The following is a 21,785-nucleotide window of genomic DNA, read 5'->3' as shown; positions in this document are numbered from 1 at the left end:
TGTGCCCTGACCGGGATTGAACCCACAGCCTTTCCGTGTAGAGAATGATGCTCCAGCAAACTGATCCACACCGGCCATGTCGTGGACCAATTTTTAGGAAAGAAAACTTTCTGTGACTCCTAACCTTTGTCCATATCCGTCCTGCCAGCCATGAATGGACGTTCTTGTTTCTCCACATCCTTGGCAGCATTTGGTGTAGCCTGTGTTCTGGATTTGGGGCATTCTAGGTATATTGGCATTTTTGTTGTTGTTTTAATTGGCATTTCTCGGATGACAGTTTATGTATAAGGTTAAAAACTTTCCTTCTCACTCTTTACCTGTTTACTTTCCAAAACTTTCTAATTAATTCCCTTCTTATTGTGATTGCCAAGAGGTACACACTACATTTTTAGAATAAAGACATTCATTAAGTTGCTTAGAAGAAACTTTGTAGGTAATCTCCTGTGTATTCTCTTTCTCATGTGGTTGACAGAATACTAGAAATCTTTCTAGATTCTAAAACAAACCAGGAAAAAGCCAACTAAGTCCCTGTCTCCACTTCCACATTCTACTTATGCCAGTCTCTTCCCCTGTAGTCAGCACCTCCTGAGGTCAAACCCCTCAGTCACAGGACTTCACAGACTTCATGAGTGCAGAGATCAAAGCCAGACTGATGATATCAAAACAAAAGCTATTGCTAATACAGTTACCACCAGCGCATTAGCTAACACCTCTCTCCAAGTGTATTTCTTCTGAGTCATTTGTTGTTCCCCATATCTCAGTTACAGTTGGCAAGAGTTGCTTCAATTTCTCAGATTTTTCATTCCTATAGTGACCAAAATTCCAGTTGAGCTCTGCTTTTTTTTTCTGGGCAGCTTTTGCTGGAAGTTTGATTTAAATATTAAGTGTATAGTCTCCAGTCCTTTAAAACTACTGATTTTCATGGTTAATAAGGTCTTATCACATTAAAGAATCCCATGATCATATGGCAGGTTAGTTCTTATGTGTTGGAGATTATAGTTGTAAAATGTTAAATTTAAAAAGAAAAATCACACAAGCAATGGTGCTTCCAATCACAATATCTCATTTCTCACTAACCTCTTTATTAAGTGCTGACACCAAACCATTGCGCGTCACTTTCCCATTTCCCCTGAGAGGACATTTCTGTTTTGTCATCTTAGAAGACACGCAGTTTGCTGTCAAATTGGATTCACATTTAGTTGGGTATGGAAGTGATACGTCAATATTCTAGCATGTGAAACTTCTATTTGTGTGTAGGAATCTCTTATCTTTGCTTGTTTAGAAAGACTCAGCTCAAAAACGAAGGGATCTCTTTCTTTTTTTTTCCCTTTGTATTGCAGTTTTATGATGAAAACTCTCCTCTGTGTTGTTCTATTTATAAGGACCTCATATGTTCCATTTTAGAGCAACTTCAGTTTTCTCTAATTTTTATAATCTATCTCTCTCTCACTATAGGCCCGGTGCATGAAATTCGTGCATTCGGGGTGGGGGGCGGCAGGGGGGGAGGCCCCCTCAGCCCAGCCCACACCCTCTCCAAATCAGGACCCCTTGCAATCTAGGACCACTGGTTCCTAACCGCTCACCTTCCTGCCTGCTTGCCTGCCTGATCACCCCTAATCACTCTGTCTGCCTGATGCCCCTAACTGCTTCTCTGCCAGCCTGATTGTCCCTAACTGCTCTCCCCTGCTGGCCTAATTGCCCCTGACCACCTCTGGCTGCTGGCCTGATCACCCCTAACTGCACTCCCCTGCTGGCCTGATTGCCCCTAACCACTCTCCCCTGCCTGCCTGATCACCCCTAACTGCCTCTGCCTCGGCCCCCGCCACTGTGGCTTTGTCCGGAAGGACGTCCGGAAGCCATCCAGTCTATCCAGTCTAATTAGCATATTGCTTTTTAATTAGTATAGATATAGTCCATATCAAAACCTGCTGGAACAAATGAGAAGATAAGTGAGGTGTTGGAATGCCCAGAGTTGGAAAAGTGAAGTGTCATCTATGAATCTATTTTAATATTCAGGATAGTCGTGCCTGTAGCCGACTTGTGCTTATCACTTCCTTCTTGGAACTGAGATGAATAAACCATTATTTTAATTTAGTTTTATTTGTGAAAATAAACAACAAATTTCAGTGGCTGCAATTATTTTAATGATGCCATAAACCTCTCTAATGGAATGGCAGCTTTCTTCAGCCTTAGAGCAACGTAGCTGTGCAGGGCCAGAAATCTCAGGCTCAAAAGAATAAATTCTGGGTCAGAAAGCAAGCACAAATTGGGGAAACAGGTATTTATTAATAAGCATTGTTTACGGCACTTTAGCTACAGACAAGGTTCAAGATTGTGTGAGTCAACTAATTAATTCATTGTTTGCCATTTAGAGTATATTAACACATGTGAAACTCATCCCTTGCCCTCAAAAGATTATGAATCTCTAGTTAGAGGTGGCAATGGAAAATGCAAAACAATAATTGTTAGAGCAGAAAATAAGTTCTAAAAGTAGAGTTCACAGAAGGGACAGATCACTTCCAGACAGATTAACTAGGCTATATTTCATGAGGAATGATATTTCAGTGGAACACGCAAATGAAAAGATTAAATGTTTGTCAAGTGTCTATTACATGAATGCCCTCTGCTGAATTCTGTGTGGGAATCAAGGAAATTTATGTCATAGCCCTCCCCAGAAGAGTTTATAATCTGGTCAAGAAAATGACATATAAACACATAAAAAGCCAAATAACAATCAAAAATATATTTCAAGGCAATGTTAGAAATGATGGTGACAGAAGGCAGTTCATGATTAGCTGTGCTAATTAGTTATGCAGCAAACAATTGCCTGGCATTAGCAGAATGAGGTATTCACTTCCTGACCTGTTAACAGCATTGGGAAGAACAGCTTTCTTCTCTGTCTTCCATGACTCCACATACACCTGGTTCCCCTCCATCGGATCCGACGGCTCCTTCTCAGGCTCCTTTGTTAATTGGTTCTTATCTCTAAACACTCAAGTAGATCCGGGCTCAGTCTGAGGCCCTCTTCTCTCTTTTGTCTACTACATTCACTCGGTTGAGAATCTGATCTGCTTTCATGTCAGTGTGATTCTTTTTAAAATATCAGTCAGCCCTAGCTGGTTTGGCTCAGTGGATAGAGTGTCAGCCTGCGGACTGAAAGGTTCTGGGTTCGATTCCCATCAAGGGCACATGCCAGGGTTGTGGGCTCAATTCCCAGGTGGGGGTGTGCAGGAGGCAGCCAACCACTGATTCTCTCTCATCCTTGATGTTTCCTATCTCTCTCTCCCTCTCCCTTCCTCTCTGAAACCAACAAAAATATATTAAAATATATTTTCAGATCGTGTCCCTCTTCCATTTCCTTCCAATGGCTTCTCATCTCACTGTGATTAAAACCTAACATTCTTATGATGATCTATGAGGTCCAGCATGAGCTGGCCCCTCCCTCTCTCTGACCTCACCTGGCCTTGTCGGTGTTCCATGAACAACCAGGAACACTGCTGATTCAAGACCTTTGCTCCGCTGTTTTCTTTACCTTGACTCCTCTGCCCCAAGAAGGACTTGCTCCTTCACCTCCTTCAAGCCTTTACTCAGTGAAGCATTCCTTGACCACCTCACTCCATCTTATACTGGCTTGTAAGCAGATCCAGATAAAAGCATTGTAGATCAAGTCATTTATTTGGGAGCTGATCCCCTGGAACAGCTGCAAAGAAATGGGGACATGAGACTGAGAAACAAAGGAAGACTGTATAGGGTACATTCATGAGCAGATTACTCCTGTGACCTGAAGCTGATATCTCATTGGGAGCCCTAGGACGCTATACAGAACATACCTCCGAGTAGTTCCTCGTGAGGGGTATTCATCCCCCAATTCCCATTAGACATTGGTTGAGGGATGCTCCAGAAGTGTTCATTCCTGAGACTCTAGACTGCCCTGTGTGTAGACAAGTAGGCATCTGTGGTCAGAGAACACCTTTAAATAGAGAATCAAATTTCTTGCAGTAGAAGGCCTTCAGTGTGCACAGGAACTTTTTAAAAAAATATATATTTTATTGATTTTTTACAGAGAGGAAGGGAGAAGGAGAAGGATAGAGAGTTAGAAACATCGATGAGAGAGAAACAGCTGCTTCCTGCACACTCCCTACTGGGGATGTGCCCGCAACCAAGGTACATGCCCTTGACCGGAATCGAACCTGGGACCCTTCAGTCCTCAGGCAGACGCTCTATCCACTGAGCCAAACTGGTCAGGGCTGCACAGGAACTTTTAGTGCCAAAGGGTTGTGGGTGAGCGCTCCCAGTGCTGTAGTTTCCCCCCAATTCCCTCTCCCCCCTTTCCTGGATATTATCTTTATCACATTTTCACCATATATTTACATACTATGGAATTTACTTATTTATCTCATTTACTTGTCTCCAATATGAAGCACAAAGTTTTGTCTCATTTTTTTTCACTGCTGTATCTCCAGTCCCCCAGCACCTACTACAGTGCCTGGAACATGAGCAGAAATAACTATTGACTGTTTACGAATGGTGGGTAAGTGGTCTGAGAAGTCCGGGAGAAGATATAGGCTTTGCCCCAGGTGAACACTGGTTAGGCAAAGGCAGGGTCAGGATAGCAGTGCAAGAGGCCAAGAGCAGAGAACCACAGGAGCCAATGTGGTGAGTGAGCTGGCGTGTGGCAAGCCTGAGAGCATGCCATTCCTTTTGACTGGAGCAGATGGTTCTTATAAGAATAAAACAATCGGAGTAAGACAGGGTCTTGGCCAGACAAAACTGCCAGTATGGGGAATTTGGGGTCTTTTCTATAGGCAACTGGGAGGAGCTAAATGTTTTAAAGGAAGGGAGGTGACCATTGTGTTGTAAGCCCCATAAAGCTTACCTTTTTGGAAAAATGAAAGTATTAGGCAAGCTAACTTGGGGAATAGGGAATGAAGATGCACTTAAAAGCCTTTTCAGAGGCACAAAGTGCAACTGGACAGTGTTTCATGGAGTACCAAAAAGGGCTCACTGAATGTTGGAGATTGTGCGGTTAAACTATCGGTGCCTGAGGTCAGGGTGACAGAGGAGTGAGCTAGAGTGACCCTGAGATTTGCAGTCTGGAATTTGGTGGCACAGTTAATACATGGAATTTCCAATGACCTGCACTCCCCTTCCCCCCCCACCCCCTGCCACTCCCTGCCTTGCTGCAGGACTCATTCTTGTTTCCATCATTCTGGGCATACCCTGTGACAGCCAAACTCTGCTGCGTGTTGACTCTCTTCTGGAACACAGGTGACTTAAGGACACGGGGCTGGCTGGGCACCTTGGGTTCCTAACAAAGAGGTAGTTTCTCAAAAGTGAGAGAAGTGAGAAATCACAAGCAATTTAAACATGTGGGGACTGGCTCTGATTTCTAAAATCAACACTCACTCTTGCTTCCTTCCTCTCTCTGTGCGGTTCTTGGGATTTGGAATGTGGCAAATGCTATGAGGAGCACCCATGAACTTGGTGGGGAACTATAGTCAAACCTTGATTCTCAAATGTCACCCATCTCCAGCAGTTTGCTTCTCAGCCTGACCCCCTTTCCCATGCTGGTAGCTATCTGATCAGCCACAAGTCTCTCAGGAGACAAACACAGGAATATGAATCAGTTTACCACTGTTAAAATTTCAGGATATTAATATTTGTGTGTGTTGTTTTGGGTTTTGGTTTTTTTTTTGCTTTTGTTGCTGCTTATTATTATTGTTAATTTTTCATTTTTTTACTGTTCATTTTCTTTTCTTTTTGTTAAATTTTCATTTACATTTGATGTCCTTTTATTTTTAAAGTGTTGATAGGTTAAACAATACATTAGACATGTACTGTATTTAAGAAAGTTTAAAACGGCATCATTTGGGGTCTGGAATGAATGAATTGCATTTACATGATTTCTAATGGGAAAAAAATGATTCGGTTTTCAAACAGCCTTCTGGAACGGATTAAGTTTGAGAAATGAGGTTCCACTGTGCTTTCCGCCTCTGGGTGAAAACTGTGGCAGGCCTATGACTTTTTTTCCTTTTACATAATAGACCTGAGACAGACACAGTCTCATTTCACACAGTAGAATGTCTGTCAGGTGTTAATTTGTGCTTTGGGAGGCCTGCTTCACGGGGAAACCTGCAGTGGGAGGAGGGAGTATGGGTGGCTTCTGCTGTTTCTCCTCCCGATGTTGCTCTTCTCATTCCCAGACAGTAGGCCCAGCCAGCTGCAGACCCGGGGAGGACGGGTGGGAGGCAAGTTAAGGGAGAGGGTTAGGTCCACTTGGACTGGTGTCATCATAGACAGGCTTTGCATTCTATGGGCCTTCCAGATGTAATCGTGTGTGTGTGTGTGTGTGTGTGTGTGTGTGTGTGTGTGTGTAAATTTCCATGACAGTGGTGATGGAGGGTGGGACATTCTCTCTTGAAGGTCACTTGATCCCGACTGAATCTCTGTTCTAGATGGTGGCCTGTAACTCTCTCCTCAGCTCCTCCACATCAGGGTTTACCTCCCCATTCTTGTTTCCATCATCCTGAAGGCAGAATCGGAGATGAGCTCACACCAGCTCCCTCCCGCATGGAGGCCACATCCGGTCCATGGGAAACAATCATGCATCATTTACCTCCAAACCCTGACAGAGTGCAAGTTCTTCCCAAGTTGGCCACCACTTTGCGACTGCCACAGTCCCCGTTAGGTTTCTCAGGCATGAGGTCTGCATAGGTGATGTTAAAACAGTTCACTGGGATTGGCTTTTTAAGTTCTACACGTGACAAAACATCTCATACTCACTTTGGAACTTGGTATTTTAAAAAATTGACACTCCAAGGGAAATTGAGGCAAGAAGTGTTTGGTTTTAACCTTCTGTTGTATTTTGACTCCCATTCTTGGATTCCAAGGAGATAGCCTGAGGAAGGAAACATGATATGCAGTAGCTGGGTATGTGCCGGGGGCACCAAGTTGCTGGAGATAAGTGTTGCTGGAGACAAGACCATGGAGACTGCAAGCCAGAAGTACCAACTTTATGCATCTGGGATGAAAAACTAGAGAAAATTTTAAGCAGAGTCATGATTAGTCTAGACATGGTAATCAGAATGCCCAAAATAAGTGAGATTTCCTGAGGGAGAAGGTGTGGGAATGCCAGTTGTGGAATGACCAAATCCTGAGAAACTCCAGAATTTATGACACAGATAGCCTTCCCGGATATTTGTTCTCTGTCCGGCAGTTTTGTCCCTAGTTCCTGCTTTATACCAGGCCACCTTTACATACCTGCCCACCACATCTTTTTCCCCACACTTCTTTTCTTCCTATATTCGTCATCTCAAGCAAATGTTGTGTCTTTTTTTTTCCGCTTTCAAATCTCTTCTACCTTTCAAAATTATTTGTAGCAGATTGAGGACTTTCCTAGTCTTTGCTTGTATTATTAAAACTTCAAACTTTGTAAATTGTGTTACAAAGTGAAAAAATAATTTGCGAATGTTTAGCAAGCAATTTCTAATATCATTTGTTTCTATCAGATATTGATCTAAAGGAAATAGACCTAAAGGAAATAATTCTGTTATAGGTTAAGAGATTTATTTAGATGGTTGGCTTTCTGCTGGTTGTTTTTCGTACATCATCAAATTTGAGTTTGAATATGCAGGAAAAAGAAAGAATAAATACACATGTGTATATACATGCACACACTCACACAGACAGTAAGCACTCAAGTGATCAAAGTGAAACCGGACAACCAAAGGGCCTGGGCTGCCTGTCACTCCTTGAGCCAATTAAGCAGAGACAGTGTTGAATTATATATGAGCATTTATTTCAATAACTAGAGGCCTGGTGCATGAGATTCATGCACTGGGAGGTGGGGGGAGTCCCTCGGCTTCAGCCTGTGCCCTCTTGCAATCCGGGAGCCCTTGGATGTCCGACTGAGGGCTTCGGCCTACTCCCTGAACATCCTTAGTGCTGCTACAGAGACGCGAGAGGCTACTGCCACCATCACTGAGCTTGCCAGCTGTGAGCCCAGCTCCTGCATTGAGCATCTTCCCCCTGGTGGTCAGTGTGCATCATAGTGACCGGTCGTTCCTTCATTTGATTGATTTGCATATTAGCCTTTTATTATTTAAGATGCCAGCAGTATAGGAGAGCAGCAGGTCACCCACAAAAATCTGCTCTGCACCCTCCCATAAGCCAGCTGCTTATACTGGATAGAATAAGAATTACCTGGGGGAGTAGGCAAAAAGAATAAGAATGGGTATAAATGGTTTGCAAGTTACAGGCAATGTGGGCTGGCCTCCATTGTTCTGGTAACAAAGTTGTTGGTCTTTCCATGATTCCCAGGTCCTGGGTGAAGGGGGAAGAGGGTTTAAAACTCCCGGCCAGGTTAGAATGTGCTTTCTTTAATTAGAATAAAACAATCAAGGTTAACAGAGCGTGATTCATGTTTCTGATAACTATAGCTAGTCCCCAATATTGTATTTCTGCCCCTAACAAAAGCACAAAAATGTTTATCCTATTCATTGTGCTCAACCCAGAGCCCTTAAATATACTTTTTTGGTTGATTTGGATGCATAACATTTTTTATTTTCTAATCTCACTGGTTGTTTGTTTCCAAATTACTTTCTCCTGTGTTTTGACAATATAACTCATATTTCTTTTCTACTTTTTCTTTAGAATTTTTAAAGGATCACAAAATTTGCTGGGTCTTCAGCTCAGAAGTCTATTCCTAGCAGTACTATTTGTCCTCTGAGCATCTATACTAATAAAGAGCTAATATGCTAATGGTCAATACGCCATAACGGGTAATGACCAGGTCATTAGCATATTAGCTGGGGTGTTGCTCTGGAGACGGGGCAGAAGTGGGGAGGCACCCGGAGGAAGCGGGACCATCCCATGCCAGGGAGAGCAGGGGTGAGAGTGCATAGTGCCCCCCTTACCAGTCCTTTGCCATCCACCGCTAGCACTCTGAGTGCCCCGCGGCCCACCTGCCAGGGGAAGGAGCACAGCGCAGCAGGCAGGAAGGAGGCTTCCATGCTCTCCTCTGGCGCCATGATGGGGCAGAGCCGCTGTGTTGCTCCAGAGACAGGGCAGAAGCCTAGAGGCACCCAGAGAAGGTGGGACCAGCCCTAGGCAACTCAAGGGACTGAGGGTGGGGCTTGAAGTAGCCAGAGAAGGCCAGAGGGTTTGGGGGCTGGGCCAGGCCCGCTGGAGCTGTGCATGGAGAGGTTTGGGTGTCAAGGCAGGGCGGTGCCCTGTGATTTCAAATTGTGCGCTGGGCTCTAGTTTCATATAAAATTCTAAGGAGGAAAGGATAGCAAATTTTCATACCACCTCCAGCACTCCCCTCCACCCCACCCCAAGTAACTGTGTTCCTGTGTCAAGGCAGATAAGAGAACCAAAGGCAAGGACCCTTGGTCAACTATATACCTTTTTTCCAAGGATATCAATATAAGCACTTTACTTTTTATTATTAGTCAAATAAACTTTGGGATGGATTTCTCAATCCTCTCCCAGCCTCCCCCCCCTCCCCCCCGTTTTTTGTTTTGTTAATCCTCACCTGAGGATATTTTTCACATTGATTTTTAGAGATAGTGGAAGGGAGGGGGAGAGACAGAGAGAGAAGCATCTACGTGAGAGACACAGCGAATGATAATCATCTCCTGTACACGCCCCAACTGAGCCTGCAACCAAGGCCAGTGTCCTGGACAGGAATGGAACCTGAAGTTATTCAGTCTGAGGGCGGATGCTCCAGCCTGTGAGCCAAACCACCCGGAGTTCACTTCTCTTTCTAGGTTCACTCCTCTTTCTCAAGACCTTAGGAACTTCTCCAATTGGACCACAGTCTCTGGTCTGCCCTTTACTCACCTCTGTTGGCTCTGCTCTTCCTCTGGCACCTGCTGAGAGGTCTGTCCCGAAGTCCCAGCCTTACTTTCTATAAAGAGACTGACATTTCTGTAGGGGCATAGGTCAGCGCTCATCAACGCCTCCTGACCTGGACTGTTTCCGGGCAGTTATCAGGTAACTTGGACATTTAGCCTCAAGATTAATTAAAAGACTTGCTGTCTGGCAGTGATATCGATTCAACTTGTAGTTTGACTCAATTAGCCAGTTTAGAATCTAGTTCCACAGCAGGGATTTTCACACATACAAATCAGTAGTTTTGTGAAACCTGATGAAATAATGGCTAGTTTACCCTGAAAAGCTTCATAATCTAGAAGCCAACTGAGTAAACGCCATCGTAATTAGATAATTATTCTAGCCCTGCAGTTGCCAGGCCCTTCTGCCAAGATCTCTTTCCTCTTGCTACAATTCCCCGTCTCAGTTGCCTCCCTAAAATAAAAAATAAAACAAGACTTAATTCTTGCCTCTCAGAATATGTCCAATGGGTCGCCACTTCTTGCAGTTTTTTAAAATACATTTTCAACTTCCTAACACTCTCACCTGACTTTGCTAAAGGTACAGTCTTTGTGTCACTGGATTTACACAGCTTCAACATTAATAATGGAGCACGCTATCTTAGGGAATACAGCCAGGCCCCGTGATGCTGTGAGATTCATACCTTCTAGAAGGCAGCTCCACTTGGAACTGGGTATGCCAGTCATAATGGAACTGCCTTCTGGAAGGGGTAGAGCAATGATAGCGAACCTTTTGAGCTCTGCGTGTCAGCATTTTGAAAAACCCTAACTTAACTCTGGTACCGTGTCACATATAGAAATTTTTTGATATTTGCAACCATAGTAAAACAAAGACTTATATTTTTGATATTTATTTTATATATTTAAATGCCATTTAACAAAAAGAAAAATCAATCAAAAAAATGAGTTCGCGTATCACCTCTGACACGCGTGTCATAGATTCGCCATCACTGGGGTAGAGGGACCAAGGTTCTGCTAATCTGAGTCAGATGACATCCAAGGTGGATTTCCCTTATATTGATTTCTAATAGGGTCTGGAATTGGCCCCTATGTTGAACTTAGATTTATTGCCAAGACATACCCAATAGAAACATTGAAGTCTTTTTTGGAAACAAATTCCAGAGAAGCATTTTGTTGGTGGGGGTCAGCATGGCACTCAAAAGTGATGCTATTTGCTCTAGCTGGTTTGGTTCAGTGGGTAGAGTGTTGGCCTGCAGACTGAAGGGTCCTGGGTCAAGGGCACGTAACTTGGTTACAGACTCCATCCCCTGTCTGGATGCGTTCAGGAGGCAACCAATTTATGTGTCTCTCTCACATTAACGATACTCTCTGTCTCTCCCCTCCCTTCCATTCTCTCTAAAAGAAGAGTCAATGGAAAAATATCCTTGGGTAAGGATTAACAACAACAAAAAATGATGCTATTTATTTTCTTCTGTTTTTTTACAGTCATAAATATGCCATCCACACATACACACACACACACACACACACACACACACACACACACACACACATATATATATGAAACTTTAAAGTTGTGTGATTTTGATTGTCAAATTAGAATCCTAAAAATATATTTCCAAATTGAGGTCAGAGCAGTAATATTCAACTGAGGGTTTTGTTGTTGCTGTTTTTAAATATATTTTTATTGATTTCAGAGCGGAAGGGAAAGGGAGAGAGATAGAAACATCAATGATGAAAGAGAATTATTGATTGGCTGCCTTCTGCTTGTCCCCCAATGGGGACTGAGCCAGGTTTGTGCCCTGACCTGGAACTCAGCCGTGACCTCCTGGCTTACAGGTTGACGTTCATCCATTGAGCTGTGCTGGGGGGGCAAACTGAGGATTTTTAATTCATTGTTTACTAGAAGAAATACAATGTTTCTAATTGTTGCTATAATTTGCTAGGCTTGTTAAAAGCCTTAAGAAATACTAATAATTTTAGCTTAGTAATTGCACTTATGAAATTTATCATTAGGAGATAATCATGGGTGTAAACAAGATTTTAGCCAGGAAAGATGCTTATAATATTAAAAATAGCAGTCTATCTAGATTTCAAAGATTCAGTTAAGTAGACTACAGTATTTCTACATAATGTGGACATTAAAAATGGTGCAATTGGGCCCTGACCAGTTTGGCTCAGCGGATAGAGCATCGGCCTTCAGACTCAAGGGTCCCGGGTTCGATTCCGGTCAAGGGCATGTACCATGGTTGTGGGCACATCCCCAGTGGGGAGTGTGCAGGAGGCAGCTGATCAAAGTTTCACTCTAATTGATGTTTCTAACTCCTTTCCCTCTCCCTTCCTCTCTGTAAATAATCAATAAAATATATTTTAAAAAAATAAAATAATGGTGCAATTGGGAAAATTAATGACATGAAAAGATGTCCATGTTATGCTATTAACAAAACACCCAAATTTTAAAACATTCTTTGAAGCATATAAATCTTTGGATGTACACACATGGAGAAAGCAAGCAATTTGTCAGGACATACCTATATGGTAGAATTATAAGCAATTGTATTTTCTGTCCTTTTTTAAAAAAAATATGGATATACAAAGCTCTGTTTTTTTTCTGTTTTAATATATACTTATATTTTTATTGATTTCAGAGAAGGAGGGAGAGGGAGATAGAACATTAATGATGAGGAGAATCATTGGCTGCCTCCTGCACACTCCTTACTGGTGATTGAGCCTGCAACCAGGGCATATACCCAGACCAGGAATCCAACCATGACTTCCTGGTTCATAGGAGGACACTCAACCACTGAGCCAGGCCAGCTGGATGTGATTGTCCTTTCTTTCACTCTCTCTTTCTTCTTTTTTTCCTTTCTTTCTTCCTTTCTTTCTCTTTCTATAATAAACATAAATGACTTTTATGTTCATCGTTTATTAAAAAATATTATTCCTAGATGTCTTTTCAATGTGCACTTTTAAAGGTGTTCTTGGTTGGAAGTCTCCACAACACATCGAACTAAGAATGTTTTGTTATGCCTCCCTGTGACTCAAGCTGAGTGCCGCAGGTTCCCCAAACAGAAAACAATAAACAGCAATTTCCCAAGTGTAAACTGAAGGGAAGTTTGGCCTGTCAGCAAATTTTCTAAATAGACTAATGGCCCAACTTAGCACAACAGTTGGTCTTTTTAGATAAAATTAAGTAGAAAATTATAAAGTATTCACTTAAAATGGTATTTTGAACAACCAAATTAGGTGACTTTGATTTCTTTTTTTAAACCACTTTTGATCTGTGCATACTTGTTACTCAGAGTCCAATAGAGTGATTGCAAAGAACATTTTATTGATGGCTTCCACAGAGTACATAGATCATATGAATTGTAGTGATTCAATTCAATTCAAATTGTCAAACTATTTTTGAGGGACTAGGTGTGGGCCCAGCACTGGATTAGACACAGTGGGGTACTCAAATAATGCACAAAGACAAATGGAAAAACAAAATGAAAAAAGAATCCAAAAATACGATAGTGTAAGGAGCCTCTGGGACAGCTTCAAGCGTACCAACATCCGAATTATGGGGTGCTAGAAGATGAGAGAGAGCAAGATATTGAAAACCTATTTGAAGAAATAATGACAGAAAACTTCCCCCACCTGGTGAAAGAAATAGACTTACAGGTCCAGGAAGCACAGAGATCCCCAAACAAAAGGAATCCAAAGAGGACCACACCAAGACACATCATAATTAAAATGCCAAGAGCAAAAGACAAAGAGAGAATCTTAAAAGCAGCAAGAGAAAGAAACTCAGTTACCTACAAGGGAATACCCATACGACTCTCAGCTGATTTCTCAACAGAACTTTGCAGGCCAGAAGGGAGTGGCAAGAAATATTCAAAGTGATGAATACCAAGAACCTACAACCAAGATTACTTTATCCAGCAAAACTATCATTCAGAATTGAAGGTCAGATAAAGAGCTTCACAGGTAAGGAAAAGCTAAAGGAGTTCATCACCACCAAACCAGTATTATATGCCGCCATCTTGGTTTTTCCCCAAGAACATGTATGTTTTAAAACAGCTTTGAAAATAGTTTCTTGTCTAGAGGAAGGCCTGACTTCTGCTGTGTGAGCAGTACAGTGTTCAAAATTCATATGCCCAGGTACTCACCCTCCTGGAGGACAGTTCATAAATGTGCCAGTTAGCTGGCCCATGTCTTCTTCACACTCTGATTCTTATAAGCATATGTAGATGTACACATCACTCACAAAAATTTAGTTAAAATAAAAAGACAGAGGCAACAGTGCACCATTGCAATTTCTTTTTTTTTTTTACCATTGCAATTTCTTGATGAAAAACTGCACATTTCCTCTAGAAATCCTAAAGAAGGGTGTTTACAGAAATGGTGGGCTGGCATATACAATGCTTACTGTGAGAGATAACATCCTAAATACAGTGGGTCTCTTTCTATTAACTGCTACTCAGTGTTCGTTTTTCTTCAGATTGATCGGCTGGACGTGGACAGCTTGTTTAGCAATATTGAATCTGTGCATCAGATATCAGCCAAGCTGCTGTCATTGTTGGAAGAGGCCACAGCAGACGTGGAACCGGCCATGCAAGTAATCGGTATGTTTATTCTCTTGTCTGTTCTACAATACAGCAGGAAATAATATTTCAATACCCTCTGTTTGCTTTGGTTTTATGTTTCTGACTCACCCAAATTCCCAGGAGGTATATAAATGCTAAACCCCTTTTCAGGCTCATTGTAATCACACAAACTCTGTATTTATTTTGAAATGGGTTGATATCCATTTGCTAAAGTCTCTCAGTAGCACTAAACACACCATTTACTTTTTTATTTTCAATCTTTCAACCTCTTTGCCTTCCAGATGTTCTCATTTTGTTTTATGGTTAACATGTACTTGATCCTTAAGCGAATTAAATATTTAAATACTTTAATAGCTTTACTGATTTTAGTCACAATGTTTTTCAGATTTATGCCTATGAATCCATTGATTTTGGGTTGTAAATTCTTTTTGTGTGAAGAGTTTATATGATTTGTAAAACACACAAGTTCAACTTTTTCCATGACTTTCCTTTTTTTTTTTTTTTTTTTTTTACTATATATTTGCTTTCCAAATATGTTTTTACTCTCGCAGTAAGATTATTTTCTTACGCTGGTAAGATTTTTAAAAACAATAGAGCTATCATTGGAAATAGGTTGAGCCATGTTTTTATTTTCTTCATTTCTTGGGGCTTTCAAAGGAATACTGTGTATGAACTCTTTGAAGGCAGTTGCCACATCAAGATCTCATATACAGAGTGCCATGTAGGCCAAGAATTCTTAAAAGATTTAAACATCATTTTTCTGTTTCAACATAATATGTAAAATATGCTCATTACCAAAAATACCAAAAACAGTTCAGGAGCACACAGGGTGATATACCTCTGTAATGCCACTGTCTTCCCCCATAAAAAGCCATTATTATATGTTTGATGTGGATCTTTTTGTTTGAGACAAATACAGAGACACAAATACACACCTTATGTCTTTACCCATTATGCCTTTATTTGTTAGTGGGAATCAGGGTTATAAAAATGGCATGATATTGATCTTGTTTAGCATTTATGAATGACCCAAAGATTAATAAACAAGGCTGATCTTACCTGAAAGGTGAATCAACCTGGCTATTTATAGGACTTTACAGATCACAATGCCCATTCACTCAAAAAGATTCTCCCACAGACAGGCTTAAATTCAATCATTTCTTGTGATTAAATGTCCTTGTTATGTACTGAACATTTGTGTTCCCCAAAAATTTATTTGTTGAAGCTCTAACACCAATGAGATGATGTTTAAAGGTGAGGCCTTTGAGAAGTAATTTAGGGTTAGATGAAGTCCCAAGGGGCTCTCCCTCGTGCTGGGATTAGTGTCCTTATAATGAGAGGAAGAAAGACCAGAGTTCCCTCCCTCTGTCCCTCTACCATGTGAGGGCTCTGGAGGTCCTCACCAGAAATCAAATCTGCTGGCACCTTGAGCTTGGGCTCCACAGCCTCCAAAACCATGGGAAATAAATGTCTATTGTGTAGGTCACCCAGTCTTTGTTATTTTGCTATGGCAGCCTGGGTTAATTAATATATTTTCCAATACATTGTAAAAATATTTTCTAGAGTGAAGGTATTATTCATTATCTCTTTTGTTTGGATTTATTAGCCATTCATTTATTAATTCACTCAATGAATAGTTATTAAGCAGCAGCATGTTCACAGACTCCTGCTGCATGGCATTCTCAATATCAAAAGATGAAAGAGTTCATCTCCATCCTGCAAAAGTTTGCACTCAAACAGCTCCTTGAATTGAAGGTTGTAGTATAAGACACCACCAGAGTAGTTTCTATACAACTGCCGACCTTCAGAGGATAAAGAGAATATTCCTGGATGGGGAATCAGAGCAGGACTCTTGAAGATATTACTTGGGCTTAAAGATATAGGTCAGATTTCAACAAGTGAGGTATAGCTTGGGAAGACTGAATAGAAGCATGAACAAAAGCTTGGACAGCAAATGCCAAATGCCAAGTGTGTTTAGGACATGGGGAGTGATCAAGTCAAGCTGGAGTGAGGGATTTGTGCAAGGGAGGAATGACAAATGAATCTGTAAATATAGACTAGGAACAGACTATACTCAGAATCTAAGTTTGGAATTTTCTCTGCAGGTAATAAGGAAACATTAAGATTTTTTCAGCAAGGGTGTGATGAGACACAAAGTTTCTGGATAAATAAAACTATGGTAGCTGTGAAGAGAATGGATAGAATGAGGACATGATTCCTAGACCAATTGATAGGTAATTATACGTAATACAGGCTTGTGGTAATAGCATCTAGGCCTAGGTGGGTACAGTAAGAATTAAGAAAGCATAAAGAAGAGTCAGTGGTTGACTGTACATGCCAGAGTCAAAGACAATTCCAGGTTTAAGGAGCACGGCCATGGTGGCCTAGTGGTTGAGCAGTGACCTATGAACCAGGAGGTCAGGGTTCGATTCCCAGAAGGAGACATGTGGCCTGATTTGCCTAGAACATCCTGATTTTAGGCTATTACTCAGCTCCTATTTAATAGTATAAACTTATATCCTGTACCAGGTTTTACAATATCTATGTTTGGAAAAATATTCAAAAACCATAAACAAAAATAGCTTATTTGATGAACTTAATTTTTCAAAAATAAACAAACAAAAAAACCCACACACATACAATGGAGGCAAAGATAGTATCTGTCAAAACATTTGCACCGAAATATTTACACATTTTAATCTGGAGAGATTTGTAATCATAATTTGAATATCTTCTATTTAGCAGAATTTTCTCTGAGCTGATTAGGTGCCTCTGTGCTCACAGGGGAGCATTTTCCCAATTTAAAATAATATGGTTTACATATTCGAGCAGCACAATCAATAATGCCTGTATTATATTTTAACCCATAGGATAAAATAAATATCGAGTCCACACTAATAAACGAGGAGAAAAGAAAGCTCTTCCTTATGATATATTTCAATGAATACATGTGGAAGGAAAGAGGAAGACAGAAAGTTACTATTAGACAAACACTATAATCATTACTATTAATGCAAAGATCCACTGATCAATGCTAGGTTTAGTGGATGAAAGTTTGAGGAGAAATATACTTTTAATAGTTTCCAAGTATCTCTTAAGTATTGATTAATCTCAAAGGGGAAAGTAAGTGGTCCCTTTACAATGAGAAACCAGACAGAGAACATCTTAACCAAGTGATCGAGGTCAGTGATACCAGGAAGTAACACATATTCACATCATGAAACTTGTAGTACAATGTGCTGAGGGGAAAAAAATCACATCTGTGGTACTTTTGTCCAAAATATGTGCAACCATGAGAAAACACTAGACATCGACAAACTCACATGAGGGTTACTTGACAAAATTATTGATCAGTACTCTTCTAAAATGTCAGTCATTAAAGATAAATAGGACTGAGAAATTGTAGTCTTTTAAAGGCTGCAGGAGACTAAGGAGAAGTAACAAATAAATTCAAGTGGGAGACCAGATAGATTCTAGAACAGTGAAGGGACACCAGTGTTGAAATTCAAATGTGATGTGTAGTTTAGTTAAATGTACTGAAGCAACCTTCATTTCTTTTTTTTTTTTTCTGAGAACTGCACTAGGGCTGTGTAAGATGTTGACATTGGGGAAGCTGAGTGAGGAATATTTGGAGCCTATTGGTACTATTTTTGCAACTTTTCTTCTCTAAGAATAAAACTTATTCAAAATAAAGAGTTAAAAACATTATGGTTTACAGAGAAAACAAAGATGTTCAGAATTTCAAATGTACTAATCTTAAGTTACACTTTGAGGTAGATTATAAAAAAATAGGAAGATTATTTAAAATGAAATATTAAAACATTAAGCCGATTTTAGAAAACTCAAGAGTAGGAGTCATACTTTCACACACACACACACACACACACACACACACACCCTGCCTTTTATGTCTGGGCCAGCCTTGTGGCTTGCTTTGGCCAATAAAATGTGGCAACAGTGATGTTCTACAACAGCATTGTGACATCCGCTCTCTGCTTGGGGAGAGAGAAGGCTCAGATTACCCAGTCATTCCAGGCAACACAATCAAGGCCTTGCCCAGGTGAGTAAAGCCCTCCTCAGCCAGTGGGCCCCCAGCCACAGCCTGCCAGTGTATGAATAAACTCGCCCAACGCACGGAGACACCCCGTCCCAGCTGAGCCCTTCTCAAATTGTCAGCCCAGAGAATTGTAGACAAACAATTTTGTTTTGTAGACAAAAAAAAATTCTCTGTTTTAAGCCTTTCAATTTGGGGGTGATTTGCAGCAATAGCTAATTAATACACCGAGAAGAGATTAATTCAACTCAGATGATGAGAAAAAAAACTTGATTTGGAAAGTGGTTTTAGAGTGGGGACTTGAAGGATATGGGCAGGTGGATGTTGGAACAAATGACTTTCTAAATGACAAACGGCACAAAGGCCTCAAGGCAGGAGAGTATGGGAAATGCACACAGTGCAATACACAAATCTTGTAACATAGAAACCCACACTTGAAACCTATATGATCATATTAACCACTGTCACCCAATGAATGTTTTTAATATTTATTACATTGATTACCAATAAGTTGGATGGCCATGGGCCTTATCTCAGGCACGGATGACAGTGAGTAAAGAATCTTCCCTAAGAATCTGCAGTCACGAGCCTGCCCCACTCAGCATCAGCTCCCTCTCCCTTCCTCTCTGAAATAAATAAAAATATATATATTTTTAAAAAAGTGGCTGGAGGGTAGTGCCAGGAGCCTCCATGACCCATCTGTGGCAGCCATATAAATGCAGAGTTCACTGGCAATTTCCATCACTAAACATCTTTCACCAGAGTTCTTACATTTCATAAGATAAACTGATTCTTGGTGAAGTATTCCAAAATTAGGCTACCACAAAATGAAAAACACAGGTGTCCTATTTCTCTGTCCTCAGATGACACGCATGAGAGTTTGTGTTTCACAGCTCTACTGTCAAAGGGAAACATTCCTGATACCTAGATAAACCGGGAGGAGGGTTTTAGTTATTATCCTGAGAATATTATCTATTTGCAAAGCTTGATTTGTTATGTAAGTAGCAATTGAATAAAATGTGAATTTTTTCCCAGAGATCCTGCTCATGTTTTTCAAACAAATCAGATTCACTGGGTGTGTGTGGTTTCTAAATGCTACCAATATATATGCAACTTGGTAATTCACATTCTTAATACGGCAACACGGGTTTTTCTACGAAGGGCTATTTAACATATCGAATATCATTTGGACATTTGGCAGAGTGGACGGCAGTTGCAGTAGCCACTTTCCAAAGAGGGTCCTCCATGGAGCAAACCTCCCAATAGTCACACTGCTATGTGGTCCAGTCCCATATTGTCTGTGACTGGCCCTGAGATGCACTATGTCAATGCCTGGGCCTGCTCCTTAAGAGAGGCTGGCAATTTCTACTTTCATGATTTGGGAAGTCTGCCATCTAGGAAGTCCAGCTACCCTGCTGGAATATTACCCAGCGAGGTCCCATGGAGGGAGTTCAGACCTGAGAGTGTGTGGACTGAGACCATGGCCCAGCGGTCCCAGCATCCCAGCTTCGCCCAGCCTTCCCACTGCCCCTGGCAGGGTGCCGACTTGAAAATGCGCCATCTTGGACCATGTAGGCAGATAAGCCCTATGATGACTGTAGCCCCAGAAGACATCAAGCAGAGCAGGACCCCACAGCTGATCCTGGTCAAACCACACAACACCTAAACAGGTGTTGGTTTAAGGCCCTGAATTCTAAGGTGTCTTGTCACATAGCAATAGACCAGCAAAACAGGGCTGTGCCTTCTTCTCTGCATTTGCAAAAATGTTGTCATGTCCCACAGTATTAAAGAAAAAACTGAGTCACAGATATGTTCAAGTCTACTTTATGTGCCTACCTCATGCACACTGGGCTGAGAACCAGAGCCGAAAGAAGCTTCTGGGAAAGGAACTGCAATTTCTCATAGGTCCTTCCTGAGGGTGGGCGTATCCTTGGAGAGAAAGGCAATTAGAGGCTCCCATTCTCTGAAGGTGCAGGGGGTGATGCACTGTTGTTCCCCGGCAGCAGTCTGTTCTGCTAAGGCTCTGTCTCCTGTCGGCCCTGAAAGAGGGTCTGTGCCTTTCGCAGGTTTTGTGAGAAGAGCATTGTTACGGACAATGCATGTTGTGCTGCCACAAATGAGCTCACCCGAATCATTTTTCTACTATTATTGTTACCGTGTGTGTGTGTGTGTGTGTGTGTGTGTGTGTGTGTGTGTGTTACTCAGAACACAGACAGGCTTGCCCCAGTGAATTGTGCCTGGCTAGGACAGGTCCGGAGAGTCTGTGCACTAGAATGAGTGAGGTTGGCAGGGAGAGACCCAGAAGCAGCAGCTGAAAGGTCAGGGCATTTTATTCCAAAGGTTGGCAGGAACAGGAAAACTGTCAGCTTCAAAGAATATGCCAGAAAAAAAGAGGGAAGGCTTCAGGGTCAAGTATACACCCATCCACAGGAAAGAGGAAACCGGCAGAAGGCAGGCACCAGGACATGAGTGAGGTGAGAATGGATCCCAGGACTATGAGGACTTGTTTCTTGTGATTAAAACAAAAGTAGGGTGGGTTGTAACTAAATTCCAGACTTCCTTCACTGAGGAGAGCGTTTACGTTCTAGGATGTTCTGCTGCGGGGGCTGGTGGATGGAGGTCAGTGGGGTAGCTGTGCAGTCCCTTTTGAATGGAGCTGTGAAATGTCAATTGCTTCACAGAAAACACATGGAAATAAAGGACTACATTCTATGAGTGTGAGAGTTCTCTGAGTCCCTGAATACTTTCCCAGCGGCCAGAAAGGGAACATGAGAAGTGGGTTGGCAGAGGTGCAGACCTTGAAAGTGCACAATAGCCCGGAAAGAACGCGGCCTTTGGAGCGAGAAGGTCTGTTTTAATTCTGGCCCTGTCGCCGCTAGCTCTGTGGGTGGGTTAGGGCTGCACTTTCCTGCTTGGAATAGAAACTTTGCCCAAAGGATTTAACCAAATAGGGACTTTCCCCTTCCAATAACAATAAATCTATAATTCAATAGTTCACTGGGGCAGCTGCCTGCTGGCTCCTTGCAGCTTTTTCCTTCATAGTATTTGGCATTTGGCTTCATGGCCTCAAGATGGTTACTCTACTGCCAAGCATGCTTCCTGCAAGAAACCAGAGCAAAACCACCTCCTCCCAAAGCCTTTTCCCTGGCGGGTGGAGACAGAAGCCCTTCCCAGTGACCTCTACCTGTATCTCATGATCTCATTTCACACACGTTTCATTTTGTATGCATATGCATTCATACAAAAACACACACTTGCACATACACTTGGCCACCCCTCAACCTC

At 41.7% G+C, this 21,785-nt stretch overlaps 1 protein-coding gene across 1 annotated transcript in view; it reads left to right on the top strand.

Moving 5' to 3' along the window:
• LOC102772856 (rho guanine nucleotide exchange factor 38) overlaps positions 1 to 21,785 on the top strand; it is a 107,929-nt gene that overhangs the window by 58,924 nt on the left and 27,220 nt on the right. Inside the window, exon 3 of the mRNA XM_015558087.1 lies at positions 14,341 to 14,464. Coding sequence (XP_015413573.1) covers positions 14,341 to 14,464 — 124 coding nt within the window. The remainder of the gene's footprint in view (positions 1 to 14,340; positions 14,465 to 21,785) is intronic.

Source organism: Myotis davidii, unplaced genomic scaffold (assembly GCF_000327345.1).
Source record: "Myotis davidii unplaced genomic scaffold, ASM32734v1 scaffold967, whole genome shotgun sequence".
NCBI classification, from domain to species: Eukaryota; Metazoa; Chordata; class Mammalia; order Chiroptera; family Vespertilionidae; genus Myotis; species Myotis davidii.
Note: the sequence above shows the minus strand (reverse complement) of the source record. Positions and strands in the feature narration are given on the sequence as shown.